The following is a 15,371-nucleotide window of genomic DNA, read 5'->3' as shown; positions in this document are numbered from 1 at the left end:
GCTCTCCCTTCCTCAGTGGTAAAGTGTATGCCTGCCTGGCCTCCATTTTTATCCTTTCTTTGATTGCTTCCAAAATCACAAGCACCTGCTCTTCATGCTGTCCAATCAGTCAGGAGATCCTCCTACATAGTCTGGGAATAATCTTATAACGCATTATCCTCTTTTTTCTCTTTGCGGTTTTCATGCGTTTTTTTGGGGAACACGTGCGTTTTTTTGCCCAGATGTCCCAATCGGTGCGATATACTACTGTATATAATATCAACTTAATATCTGATTGCTAACATTATAAAATCTTATTTTTATAATAATATTGGCTAAAATATTGCTGAATATATCAATGAGGTTAAAATACACATAAAATGCAAACATAAAACTGTAAATAATCCCTAACAGTTGTAACTTTTAAGGGATTTGAGGAATGTTGAAAATTGGAGACTTTATAGATTTGATAGAGAAAGGAGGGTGGGTTATCTAGAGGCCAAGGGCACGTCGCAGCGCCGATAATAACGGCCTAGCATGCGACGTGCTGTCGGCCACGAGACACCCAACCTACATAAATCCAAAGATCTCCAACTCAGAATTGAGTCCTTTCGGCTCTGCAGAGATCCAAATTCATAAATACGTCTAGATTCCATCCTAGTCTAATGAAAACACTGGAGGGGTGGGATTTCATTAGACAAATGTCTAAAAGTTACAACTGTTAGGGATTATTTACAGTTTTATGTTTTGCATTTTATGTGTATTTTAACCTCATTAATATATTCAGCAATATTTTAGCCAATATTATTATAAAAATACGATTTTATAATGTTAGCAATCAGATATTAAGTTGATATTATATACAGTAGTATATCGCACCGATTGGGACATCTGGGCAAAAAAACGCTCGTGTTCCCCAAAAAAACGCATGAAAACCGCAAAAGAGAAAAAGAGGATAATGCGTTATAAGATTAATCCCAGACTATGTAGGAGGATCTCCTGACTGATTGGGAACAGCATGAAGAGCAGGTGCTTGTGATTTTGGAAGCAATCAAAGAAAGGATAAAAATGGAGGCCAGGCAGGCATACACTTTACCACCGGGGAAGGGAGAGCGAATCCACCCGAAACGCGTATGGTGAAATAAGTGATGTACCTGCATTGAAAAGCCTCCGATAAAACTGTATGGCCATACAGAGAAAATTTCTACAGTAAAGGAATAAACATCTTTTTTGTCGAACGCTGTACCAAAGGAAATTGCGGAACAAAGTGCCAACTCCCGTGATCTTTGGGACTCCCGCGAAATTTGAATCAAGCTTTTTTCAAGGAGCGATTAAACAAGCCGGCATATATTGAAAGCTCCGCTCAAGCAACCGGGACACAGCAGACACCAGAGGGATTAGCCAAACATTGATTTAAAGCTTACCTCTACCTATTAAGGAAATGCCAAAGAGACTTTAAGCCTAATGTTATCGGATTCCTGTGGATGCTTTATGAATATATTGCGCTCCCAGGGGAAATGCACCTGCAATATTTAAAGTGACATTCACCTTCTCAATCTGGGATAGAGTTACAAAGGAAATACCTCCCTCTTTGCAATAACAGCACATATAAGATCTGGATATCATTTGAAGAGTCTCGGTGTGTTTTATATTACTGAACACCATTGAAATTATCGATCTATTATCGAATATTATATCGATTATATTGATCATATATTATCGAATGCTATTGAATATAATATCAACTATACTGACCATTTATTACATGTGATTGTTTTTTAATGTATGTTACTATATTGAATTTTTATGAGTTATTTTATTTCTTGAATTTTATGGGGATTTAACAATAAAAATTTCTGCATATCTCAATTTCGTTGCTAAGTGTATGAGTGCTCGTCTATTTTTTAACTTCCTATCTCTAAATTACTCTGAGGTCATAAACACTTACTTAACCTCTTACGGACACAGGGCGTACAGGTACGCCCTAATGTCCTGGTACTTAGAGGGAACCGGTCACCAGTTTTATGGTGTCCTAACTAAGGGCAACATAAATAAGTGACTGATTCTCTTAGCAAAATGCTGGGTCACTGTCTTTAATTGACTCAGTCAATCTGCCAACATCTTGTATGAAAAGCTCCAGCTGATAATGATGAGTCCTGAATATTCATGAGCTTCTGACTCTCCCTGCCCACCTGCTGCTGAATGACAGTTTGTTTCCATATGAATCACAATAGTGGGTAGCTAATTAATACTTAACATTTTTTAGTATCAGTAATAAAATAATAGGCCCTTTAATAGTCATTAAAAATGTTATTAATCTGAATGTAACCTATTTGCTGCATAGGTATCTCTAGATAGCAATGCTATCAAAGAGTGGGAGGGGACCACAAAAATGCAGGTTAGTAATATCAATAGAGCGAGAGGAAGAGATGCACAGTGAGAAAGACACACTGCTGGGTCAAAAGCCCTAGGTGTCCCTTGCGCTATCTCTTTATCTGCTATTATACTGACACTGTCCCTATCGTCACCCTACCTAGACATGGACTGCCCAGCTTTGTCCGACAGAGAGAATGTGGTCCAATAGATCCCAAAAAAACAACAAACTGTTCGGCTTAGGGAGGGCACACAAAGACGGACAAAAACAGGTGTGAGGTGGGCTATGCTGTATCACAATGTGGCTGGGGTAGCCTAAAACACTGAAAGCACGCACCTCCCGGTCGGTTAAAGATCCCTTGATAAAGATAAACAAAAAGCGTCCCGACGCGTTTCCTTGAAGGTTAGCAATTCCTCAGGGGACTATATCCTTTGTATGTGACCACGGAATGAAATGGGTCACTTTCTCAAATGAACAACAAGAGACACACATTGGCTGTTTATCAAGTGCAAACGGTACAGAAAGACCACACTGCTGGTAGCTATTAGATATATTGTCACCAATTCAATCAAGTGTCTCAGGTCATATATTAGTGACCCTTTGATATCAGGTCCTACAGGATTTAAGGGTTTAGCCTAAAGAGATTACCACTAGCCTGACCTACTCCATTTGGTTGTGTGAATTGATTCCATATGAATCAGCAGCAGGTGGGCAGGGGAGTGGCTATAGCTCTGAATTAAATATACACTGGACTCAATGACATCACGCCGGACTCCAATCAGCTCATTAGCATGCGACATCTTTGTGTGTATATTATGAGATAACCATCTGTCACACCAGTAAGTGAATACATCTAAGGTACTTTTTAGTAGTTAATGATTGTATATAATTAGTTAGATTATAATCAAATATCCACATTGCAGGTTCCCTTTAAGGACACAGGGCATACCTGTACGCCCTGTGTATTTCCGATCGCCGCGCTGGGTGCCTTCTGAAATCAATCAGCAGCCACCCTAGGTCAATGCCGAGGGGGGTCCTGTGACCCTCCCGTATCAGCGATCGCTGCGGATTAACCCCTTTTATGCCATGATATACCCTTTCCGATAAATACCATAAAAAAATGAAATAAAAACGGTTTAAAAAAAAGCCATTTTTGTCACCTTACATCACAAAAAATGCAAAACAAAGTGATCAAAAAGTCAAACGCACCCCTAAATAGTGCCAATCAAACAATAAACTCATCACGCAAAAATCATACCTACCCAAGATAATCGCCAAAAAACTGAAAAAACTGTGGGTCTCAGACTATGAAGACACTAAAACATGATTTTTTTTGTTTCAAAAATGAAATCACTGTGTTCAACTTACATAAATAAATAAAAAAGTAGACATATTAGGTGTCGCCGCGTCCGTAATAACCTGCTCTATAAAAATATCACATGACCTATCCCCTCAGGTGAATACCGTAAAAAAAAAGTGTAAAAAAGCAATTTTTTGTCACCTTACATCTCAAAAAGTCATACACACCCCAAAATAGTGCCATTCAAACAGTCATCTGATCCCGAAAAAAATTAGCCCCTACACAAGACAGTCGCCCAAAAAATAAATAAAACTATGGCTTTCAGAATGTGGAGACACTAAAGAATCATTTTTTATTTTAAATGCTTTGTTATGTAAAACTGAAATTGTCGCGTCCGTGACAACCTGCTCTATAAAAATACCACAAGATCTAACCTGTCTGATGAATGTTGAAAATAACAAAAAATAAAAACGGTGCCAAAACAGCTATTTCTTGTTACCTGCCTCACAAAAAGTCGTAATATAGAGGAAAACCAAAAATCATATGTACCCTAAAATAGTACCCAACAAAACTGCCACCCTATCCCGTAAGTTTCTAAAATGGGGTCACTTTTTTGGAGTTTTCCTCTAAGGGTGCATCAGGGGGGCTTCAAACTGGGACATGGTGTCAAAAACCAGTCCAGCAAAATTTGCCTTCCAAAAACCGTATGGCATTCCTTTCCTTCTGCGCCCTGCCGTGTGCCCGTACAGCAGTTTACGACCACTATGGGGTGTTTCTGTAAACTACAGAATCAGTGCCATAAATATTGAGTTTTGTTTGGCTATTTACCCTTGCTTTGTAACTGGAAAAAAATGGATTCAAATAGAAAATCTGCCAAAAAAGTGAAATTTTGATATTTTATCTCTATTTTTCCATAATTCTTGTGGAACACCTAAAGGGTCAACAAAGTTTGTAAAATCAGTTTTGAATACCTTGAGGGGTGTAGTTTGTCAAATGGGGTCATTTTTGGGTGGTTTCTATTATGTAAGCCTCACAAAGTGACTTCCGAATGGCCTGGATAAGTAAAAGCGTTTTAAAGTTATTCACACATAAAGCGACACTGGTCAGATTTTCAAAAAATTGCCTGGTCCTTAAAGGGGTTAGCCACCCTAAGTATCAAAAATCCAAAAAGTCCCAGACAATAGCCAAAACCATGAAGTATTTATATCATGTGAAATGTACTGGCTATATGTCATTTTTCTATTACAGTATACAGAGGGTCCCGTCAGCTGAGCTGCCTGATAGAACAGATTGAAAAATTCTGCTACTAGAGAATCTCAAGGCTCCACAAAGACAGATGCCTCAACATTTTTAATAAAGACCAAATGAAAAAAGATTTTTAGCTCAAAATGAGTATAAATGCAGTAATAATAAAAAATAGCTGAAAATGTGTAGTATACACAAATAGTTATACTTAATGATTCCCTCTACTTCTCAGGTTTCTATCTTACAGTCCATTTTTTACCCATCTGCTTTCTTTTTTCTTTTCAAAATTCTTTTTATTGAATTTATCAAGTGAACAAAGAAAATACATAATCTGCATGACTGTACAAAGGCATAATGGTGTTCCAGTACACACAGTTGGTACGTGAGAATGACACAATCAGATGGTACATATATTGCGTTGACAAGTATGCCCTTGATAAAAAGGACATTTACTTGAGATCAGTCATGTACTTAAAGGAAATGTGTCACCAAACGTTTCATCTGCCAGTTAAAAACGATAGTGACACATATCCTTTATCACTAATCTGTTTTTTATCTTCTGATGCATTTGCACAGCATAAAAAAAAAATGCTTTACGGCAGCCAACATGGGCCATAGACACATGTTCAGGATGGGACCCATTGACTTCTATGGGAGAGTTTTCTAGTGACCTGTGCCAGAGGTCCATTGTACAAGGAAGGAATAGATAAGATTTGACAATCACTATTGTGAATAGTGGAATCCTGTCTTATGAACTGAAATAACTCATTTCTTTTAAAACTAAATTCATGCAGAAGTGATTGGAAGTGCTAATGCTAGATGAAAGACAAGAGTTGCTACCTGTTGCAATTTAGAGTTAGGGTACTTTCACACTAGCGTTGTTTTAATCGGCGTTCAATTCCGACACCGGAATGCCTGCCGGATCCGGAAAAACGTAGTGAAAGCGGATTACATTTGATCCTGATCAGGGATTTGATCACAATGAAAAAATGCATTGGAAAAACGGATCCGCATTTATGGACTTTAACTTTTTTTTCCACATTTTTCGGGTTTAACATGCAAAAGCCGGATCGGTTTGCTAACACACAGCGCCGGATCCGGCGTTAATGCAAGTCAATGGGAAAAAGACCGATCCGGCGTTCAGTCAAAGTGTTCAGGATTTTTGGCCGGAGGTTAAAAATACAACATGCTACGTTTTTCTGATCAGTCAAAACGACTGAACTGAAGACATCAAGATGCATCCTGAACGGATTACTCTCCATTCAGAATGTATTAGGATAAAACTGATCAGTTCTTTTCCGGATTTGAGCCCCTAGGACGGAACTACAGCGCCGGAAGAAAAAAACGCTAGTGTGAAAGTTAACCTCTCTCACTGTAATAAAAAAAAACAAGCAGAGTGGCCAGATTGCTCTAAGTTCTTCAAATATGCTCATTAGAGATGTCATCATAAATACATTTATATACCCATTTAACACTTTTCAGAGTCTTTCTGTGCCTTAAAGTGTACCTAACCTTTCAAAAAACTTTACATTAATAAGTAGTACAGTGTGTGTACGTGAGAGCTCCCAAATCTGCTGGGTGGATAGTAGCTTTCATCTACTTTACACAGAACGTAGAGGAAAATCTGCTTCCTAACCTTCTCTTACTCATTCAGAAGCGGACTCAAGATAATGGAGTATATACAAGGTACTGACTTGCATGAATGTGAATTTAGCTCTTGGGCTAAGACAGAAACTGTCTATGCAGTCGCTATCGCTGTACCTGTCTATGTGTTTCACTCTTCCCCCTCCCCTCTCCATAGACTTGTGCTGACATGTATAATCTGAGCCTTCAATAAGCTGGTCCTTGTTTCACTGCTTTTTAACAAGAAGGTGAACAAGGAGAGGTAAACAGCTGATAACAGGATAACTAGACATTTCTGTCTTGATAAGATATATTACAAAGTTTCTTAGGGATGTTTGTACTATTGATTTATGCAAAGTTGTGTGAAAAGGTAGTGACCATTTAAGCTACAACTGTTTTTTTTCTCTGTTAGAGGGTCTCTGTTAGATTGGTTTTCTGGCTGTTTCTATTCCTGTACAAGCTTTACTATATGCATGAACAGGATACCTTACCTCACAGGGACTGTATGGATGCTTCCTATCGGACTACAAGGTTTGAGAAGGTAGAATTATCATCTGCCTGAATGGTGAAAGAGGCACCTGCCTTAGGAAGGATATAGGACAAGCAAGTTTTGGAATATATTACATTATTATCCGCTAATACAACATAGTGACAAAGGAGTACGAAGAATGGTGCACAAAAATGTCCAGTGTTTGGAACACAGAGGGTGGAGCATGCACCAGAGGAGCTATGGCAATAATTGTCATAAACATACCACCCTAAACTTATACTTTAAAGGCCCATTTACACAGGTCAACTGAGCAGGCATTATCGAGAATGAAATGTCCTTTCCCGTAATTGCCTGCTTGTCAGAAGAGGGGAGAGCTGCATTTACATTCACCAATCATCCCTCTATATGTATATGAGCGTTCACTACTATAGTCCCTTGTCCCCATACAAATTCATTGTTTCTGGGCAGAGGCGGACTGGGAAGTTAAGTGGCCTTGGAAAAAAAAAGTGGCCTCATAGTTGTAGGTGGGTCCATACTGACAGAAGATGGGGCAACACAAGTAGATGGGGCCAACACAAACTGGCAGGAGTCAGTAATACCCTAGTGCAGCACAGATTTCCATGCCACAGAACTAAATACCACAGTGCAGCACAAAATACCTCCCCAGATTCTGTCCATAAGTGTTGACCATCAATAGATGCCACGTACTGTCCTCCTCATCCAGTTTTCTCTAGTATGGATATGGAGCAGGGCTTAAGAGATAAGATGTGGGCCACAACACCAAACCAGCCCTACCTTCACCATGCTGCTGGACTTCCTCTAATGATTACCCCTCTAGTTTCTCCAGTACTATGTACTAGGAGAATGACACTGAGGAGAGCTCAGGTGGCCCACCAAAAAAGTTCCTCTAGGTCTATGGCCAGTCCGCCCCTCTTTTTCTGGTTAGCAGATCGTATTTACACAGGTTGATCCAATGGCCAGATAAAATCATTTATGACACCATATCAGTGATGCTTTCACGCGTTATTCATCGGGTGATTGACAGGTGGCACCATCAGGTGATTACTGGGAACGAGCACTCGTGTAAGCAATTGTTCCTGATAATTGCCCCAAAATCTGCCTTGTAAATGGACCTTAACTGTTCATGCCAGTGGCATGTAGTGATATGTGACTTTAATAGAAACCTGTTATCTTTGTGTTCTGGAATATTTCTCCACAATCCTGAATGAGGAATGTTTGCATACTGAACTGTCAGCTTGTACATTTATAGGAGAGAATTTATTTTGTTGTACACATCAGAACACAAATCATATTTGCTCTTGTGGGTTGAAAAGTCCTAAAGACATTCAGTCTAATTTAGTTTTATCATTGATGCTGGATTATTATTCACTTTATAACTGACCTGTCTTTGTGTGTTAGGTTTCCTCACATTCTCTAGAAATAACTATAAGACTCTTTTGTTGTAAACGCTGTCATTTTTTATGTGAATTTACTGGATATTTAAAGTCCTGTTAAAAAAAACAATTGATTTGGTATTAAAAATATTTTCAATGACCATTTGAATTTACTTCTAATAACATTGAGTATTCTCTTCGCAATATATGTATTTCCCTTTATTCTATGTTACAGTATCAGGGCACCCCTTAAAGTAAAAACCTCACTGCTCAAAAAAATTAAGGGAACACAAAAATAACACATCGTAGATTTGAATTAATTAAATATTCTTCTGAAATACTTTGTTCTTTACATAGTTGAATGTGCTGACAACAAAATCACACAAAAATGAAAAATGGAATCAAATTTTTCAACCCATGGAGGTCTGGATTTGGAGTCACACTCAAAATAAAAGTGGAAAAAACACACTACAGGCTGATCCAACTTTGATGTAATGTCCTTAAAACAAGGTCAAAATGAGGCTCAGTAGTGTGTATGGCCTCCACGTGCCTCTATGACCTCCCTACAACGCCTGTGCATGCTCCTGATGAGGTGGCGGACGGTTCTCCTGAGTGATCTCCTCCCAGACCTGGACTAAAGCATCTGCCAACTCCTAGACAGTCTGTGGTGCACGTGACGTTGGTGGACAGAGCGAGACATGATGTCCAGATGTGCTCAATTGGATTCAGGTCTGGGGAACGGGCGGGCCAGTCCATAGCATCAATGCCTTCGTCTTGCAGGAACTGCTGACACACTCCAGCCACATGAGGTCTAGCACTTGTCTTGCATTAGGAGGAACCCAGGGCCACCGCACCAGCATATGGTCTCACAAGGGGTCTGAGGATCTCATCTCGGTACCTAATGGCAGTCAGGCTACCTCTGGCGATCACATGGAGGGCTGTGCGGCCTCAAAGAAATGCCACCCCACACCATTACTGACCCAATGCCAAACCGGTTCATGCTGGAGGATGTTGCAGCAGCAGAACATTCTCCACGGCGTCTCCAGGACTCTGTCACGTCTGTCACATGTGCTCAGTGTGAACCTGCTTTCATCTGCTTCCAAGAGCACAGGGCGCCAGTGGCGAATTTGCCAATCTTGGTGTTCTTCTGGCAAATGCAAACGTCCTGCACTGTGTTGGGCTGTAAGCACAACCCCCACCTGTGGGACGTCGGGCCCTCATATCACCTCATGAGTCTGTTTCTGACCGTTTGAGCAGACACATGCACATTTGTGGCCAGCAGCTGGAAGGTCATTTTGCAGGGCTCTGGCCGTGCTCTCCTGTTCCTCCTTGCACAAAGGCGGAGGTAGCGGTCCTGCTGCTGGGTGTTGCCTCCTACGGCCTCCTCACGTCTCCTGTGTACTGGCCTGTCTCCTCGGTAGCGCCTCCATGCTCTGGACACTACGCTGACAGACACAGCAAACCTTCTTGCCACAGCTCGCATTGATGTGCCATCCTGGATAAGCTGCATACCTGAGCCACTTGTGTGGGTTGTAGACTCCGTCTCATGCTACAGTGAGTGAAGGCACCGCCAGCATTTAAAAGTGACCAAAACATCAGCCAGGAAGCATAGGAACTGAGAAGTGGTCTGTGGACACCACCTGCAGAACCACTCCTTTATTGGGGGTGTCTTGCTAATTGCCTATAATTTCCACCTGTTGTCTATCCCATTTGCACAACAGCATGTGAATTTATTGTCACTCAGTGTTGCTTCCTAAGTGACAATTTGATTTCACAGAAGTGTGATTGACTTTGAGTTACAGTACAGACCAAAGTTTGGACACACCTTCTCATTCAAAGAGTTTTCTTTATTTTCATGGACTATGAAGGTATCAAAACTATGAATTAACACATGTGGAATTTTATACATAACAAACAAGTGTGAAAACAACTGAAAATATGTCATTCTAGGTTCTTCAAAGTAGCCACCTTTTGCTTTGATTACTGCTTTGCACACTCTTGGCATTCTCTTGATGAGCTTCAAGAGGTAGTCCCTTGAAATGGTTTTCCAACAGTCTTGAAGGACGTTCCCAGAGATGCTTAGCACTTGTTGGCCCTTTTGCTTCACTCTGCGGTTCAGCTCACCCCCAAAACCATCTCGATTGGGTTCAGGTCCGGTGACTGTGGAGGCCAGGTCATCTTGCGCAGCACCCCATCACTCCCTCATGGTCAAATAGCCTTACTTTCAAAGTTTTCCCAATTTTTCGGCTCTGACTGACTGACCTTCATTTCTTAAAGTAATGATGGCCACTCGTTTTTCTTTACTTAGCTGCATTTTTCTTGCCATAATACAAAATTCTAACAGTCTATTCAGTAGGACTATCAGCTGTTGTATCCACCTGACTTCTCTCAACGCAACTGATGGTCCCCACCCCATTTATAAGGCAAGAAATCCCACTTATAAACATGACAGGCACACCTGTGAAGTGAAAACCATTTCAGGGGACTACCTCTTGGCATTCTCTCTCAAGAGAATGCCAAGAGTGTGCAAAGCAGTATTCAAAGCAAAAGGTTGGCTACTTTGAAGAACCTAGGAATATGACACATTTTCAGTTGTTTCACACTTGTTTGTTATGTATATAATTCCACATGTGTTAATTCATAGTTTTGATGCCTTCAGTGGAATCTACAATTTTCATAGTCATGAAAATAAAGAAAACTCTTTGAATGAGAAGGTGTGTCCAAACTTTTGGTCTGTACTGTACATTGTGTTGTTTAAGTGTTCCCTTTATTTTTTTTGAGCCAGTGTATATTTGATGCATTCTTTATTTATTGCAAGAAATAAAAATGATAATTTATTTCTCTCCTTTAGGCTTCGTTCACATCACCGTTCAGCCTTTCTGTTCTCGGGGCAGGGAAAACGGAAAGGATGGATTCGGCACATAACTGAGCCGAACGGAGCCCTTGGGCCCAATAGACTATAATGGGGTCCGTTACATTTCCGCTCCGAAGAAGATTTTGGAGCGGAGACAAAAGTTGTGCATGCAGGACTTTTGTTCCGCTTAAAAAAAAATCTTCTGAGTGGAAACCTAACGGACCCCATTATAGTCTATATGGGGCCCGTGGGCCTCCGTTCGGCTCAGGGGCAGGAGAAACTGAAGGTGAACGGTGATTTTAACGAAGCCTTATAGATATTAATAAAGGCTGTCAGAAGTACACACTAATTATTAAAGGGGTTGTCCGGGCTTTTAATATTGATGATAGGTCATCAATATCAGATCAGCAGGGGTCCGAGACTGGTACCCTCGCCGAACAGCTGTATGAGTAGACGGCGCGCACAGTGCGCACGTGCCGTCTCCCTTCTCTCTTCCTGCTCTGCTGTCACATAGACATACAGCAACGAGTAGGAAGAGACGAGAGACGGCAAGTGCTCACTGTGCTCGCCGTCTCCTCATACAGCTGATCGCGAGGGTGCCTGGTCTCGGACCCCTGCCGATCTGATATTGATGTCCTATCCTGTGGATAGTTCATCAATATTAAAAGCCCGGACAACCTCTTTAATAATTTGTGTGTACTTCTGACAGACTTTTAGTAATATTTGTAAAGGAGAGAAATAAATTTATCATTTTTATTTCTTGCAATAAATAAGAATGCATCAAATGTACATTTGTTTTAACCTTCAGTGAGGTTTTTACCTTTAGTGGCTGCTCTGACACTGCTGAACAATATAGATCTTAGTTCTAATGATTTTTGATTGAATTGATTTTTACTTTTTTCAGGTTAGTGGAGAAGCTCAGGAGTTGTTCTCAGTTCGACATGGTCCAGTACGATCTGCAAGAATCTTGCCATCTCCTCAGATTAGTAAGTCTAGTAATTGTATTTTTGTTTTTATACCTTTTACATTACATAACTTTTTTAATAATTGTAGTTATTCATTTAGGTTATAGTTTTTTATTTTAATTTCTGATTAAATTTGTTTTAACTTCCTACGTGAAAAGTGACTTGTACTAATTTAACACGCAGCCCATTGCTTACTCATGAGATCTGGATTGTTGTAAAAATGGACAAATACTTTTATCTGATAAAAATTGCTATTTTACTGATTATTTGATCAAGTTTTGTGTTTGATTTACTATACAGAGATTACCGTATTTTTCAAACTATAAGACGCACCCAATTTTTTTTTTCCGACTTAATCTAATTAAACCTTCCCTGATGGTTCAATGAAGTGGAAGGGTTAATTTCACTAACTTTGGGGTCTAGCATTGAGGGGTTTATTAGCTTGGTCAGCTCCTGTTAACCGTAGTGTGTGACCATTGAACCAGACAGCAATGGCACATTTGGTCACCTTATCAGCCATAATATTTAAAAGGGTTGTGCAGTGATTTATATTGATGACCTATCCTCAGGAAGGATGGAGCACCTCCTCCTCGTCAAACAGCTGATCGGCAGGAGTGTCGGGTGTCGGACCCCCCGCCGATCAGATATTGGTGACCTATCCTGAGCATAGGTTATCAATATAAATCACTGCACAACCCCTTTAAAACATTGATAGATCAAGCAAAGTGATCTAAGTGACTTAAAGTGACTTAGACTAAAATGTGATGACTGGGTCACAGCATTCCAAAACAGTAGGACTCATAGGGTGTTCCTGGTATGCATATGTTAGTACCTGCCAAAAGTTGACCCAAGCAACGACAACCAGTGATCCATTAACAGTTCCTGGTGCCCAAGGATCACTGCTATGCATGTTAAGCAAAGGCTAGGACGTCTGGTCCGATCCCACAGAAAAGCAACTGTAGCAGATATTGCTGTTAATTATGGCTATGATACAAAGGTATCAGAACACAGAGTGGATCATGGATTACTATGCATTGGGCTGCATAGTCACAAACCATTCAGAACGCCTTTGCTGACCCCTGTCCACCACTGAAAGCACCTACAGTGGGCATTTGGATATTAGAAATGGATCATGGAGTTACTGAAGAAGGAGATCGGCTATGATGCATCGCATTTTCTTTTTGGATGAACGGGTGAATTTGCATCACTTAACTGGGAAAGAGAGGGTGCCATAATGCACTATGGGAAGAAGACAAGCTGACAGAGGCAGTTTGATGTGCTGGACAATATTCCGCTGGGAAACATTCAGTCCTGGCATTCATATGGAGGACCTAAAAGTTGTTGTAGACCAAGTACAACCCTCCATGGGAGCAGTGTCTCTAATGGCAGTGGCCTCTTCAGTTATTCAGGTATGGTTTAAAAAACATGGCAAAGAGACTAATGTGTTGATTTGGCCTTCAAAGTCTCCAGGTTGCAGTCAAATCAAGCATCTGTAGAGGCCCCTCTTCACAACTTGCAGAGCTTAAATTATCTGCTTCTAATGTCTTGGTCCCAAATAACTTGGGTGTAACGTGATCACTGGCCGCTGGTTACCAGTGTGGCATGGGCGGCTGATAAAAGCTGAAAGCAGCGTTCACAGAGAAATTACTGGAGCAGGGAAGGAGAAAACCATTGCTACCCATCAAGGCTGTGGGCACACTCACTGTACTGGGTAAGGTGACTTGCACAATGTTATAAGAGAGGCCTAGAAACCTTTCATCCATTTTCCCTCATAAGAGCACAGTCATTGATCTGTCATGTAAAACCTTTTATTGGGATCTTAATGCTCATGAAGCACAAATGTTTTGTGCCCGCTTGTGCAATGACACCTGAGCTGCTGGACTATTAAATGTTGATGCCTACTAAAGGACACATGGAGGCATGACTGGTTTCTTTGTGTAATTAAAGAGGACCTTTCACAACTCCTGACATGCCTGTTTTATTAGCTTCATGCATTCCCCATGTAATAACGATTCTGGAGCATCAATTCATATGGCTCTATGGTGTGCCATTTCTTTATTATTTCTACTAGAATTTATGAATGAATTGCTATTAGCCTTCAGTAAGGGTTCCCTCTGGGGGGGAGGGGGGTTGTAGCTGCACAGACTCACTCTATCCAATCAGCACTGCTATTTTCAGACTGTGCAGGTACACCCCCCCCCAACTGGTTACCTCCCCTCTGTACCCTTACTGAAGGTTAATAGCAATTCATATATAACTTCTAGTAGAAATAATGCAGGAATGGCACAACATAGAGCCATAAGAATAGATGCTCCAGAATTGTCATTACATGGGGAATGCATGAAGCTATTAAAACAGGAATGTCAGGAGTGGTGAAAGGTCCTCTTTAAAGAGTTCTATTCACTTGGTATGACATAATTAGCTGTCAGACACTAGCGATCTGCTAGTGTCTGCTCTGGCCAACCATCCTACTATAATCACTTGTGGGGCAGCGGTTTTGCTAAAAAACTAACTTTTATAAATATGCTAATGAGCCTCTAGGTGCTATGTGGGCGTCATTAGCACCTAGAGGCTCCGTCTACCTTCATACACAGCCGCTGCCCAGCGCGTCCCTCCAGCCCGCCCATGTCCTCCTCCGTGTGACGCAGCGGCCGAATTCTCGCGCATGCGCCGTGCGCGGCTGTATTCGGCGCATTTGAGATGTCTGAGCTCGGAGCGGTCAGACATTCAATGCGCATGCGCGGCTCATTAGCATATTTATAAAAGTTAGTTTTTTAGCAAAACCGCTGCCCCACAAGTGATTATAGTAGGATGGTTGGCCAGAGCAGACACTAGCAGATCGCTAGTGTCTGACAGCTAATTATGTCATACCAAGTGATAGAAACTCTTTAAGATAGCAATGGAAATACAGAGCATGGATTACCAGTATGTGAATACAACATTTCTGTTGTGACACAACATTAAAGGCTATGTAAACCCTTGGAGTCCATTTTTTTTTTTAATGATTGCATTTAACTTATTTTTGGCTAAAAATCATATTTTCAATTGACATTTATTAAAAAATATTGAGCTGTTCAGTCACAAAGGGTTAACTCTTTTTCTAACTGTGTGATTGGTACTTTCACTTTGTGCCAGTCATCTAATAAG

At 40.8% G+C, this 15,371-nt stretch overlaps 1 protein-coding gene across 4 annotated transcripts in view; it reads left to right on the top strand.

Annotated features, from left to right (window-relative positions):
- BCAS3 (BCAS3 microtubule associated cell migration factor) overlaps nt 1-15,371 on the top strand; it is a 1,315,291-nt gene that overhangs the window by 80,613 nt on the left and 1,219,307 nt on the right. For all 4 annotated transcript variants that reach the window (XM_040424689.1, XM_040424687.1, XM_040424688.1 and 1 more), the window contains exon 6: nt 12,164-12,245. In XM_040424689.1, coding sequence (XP_040280623.1) covers nt 12,164-12,245 — 82 coding nt within the window. The remainder of the gene's footprint in view (nt 1-12,163; nt 12,246-15,371) is intronic.

This window comes from Bufo bufo, chromosome 3 (assembly GCF_905171765.1).
Source record: "Bufo bufo chromosome 3, aBufBuf1.1, whole genome shotgun sequence".
Taxonomy (NCBI): Eukaryota; Metazoa; Chordata; class Amphibia; order Anura; family Bufonidae; genus Bufo; species Bufo bufo.
The sequence above is the reverse complement of the archived record's forward strand: the minus strand, read 5'-3'. Positions and strand labels throughout refer to the sequence as shown.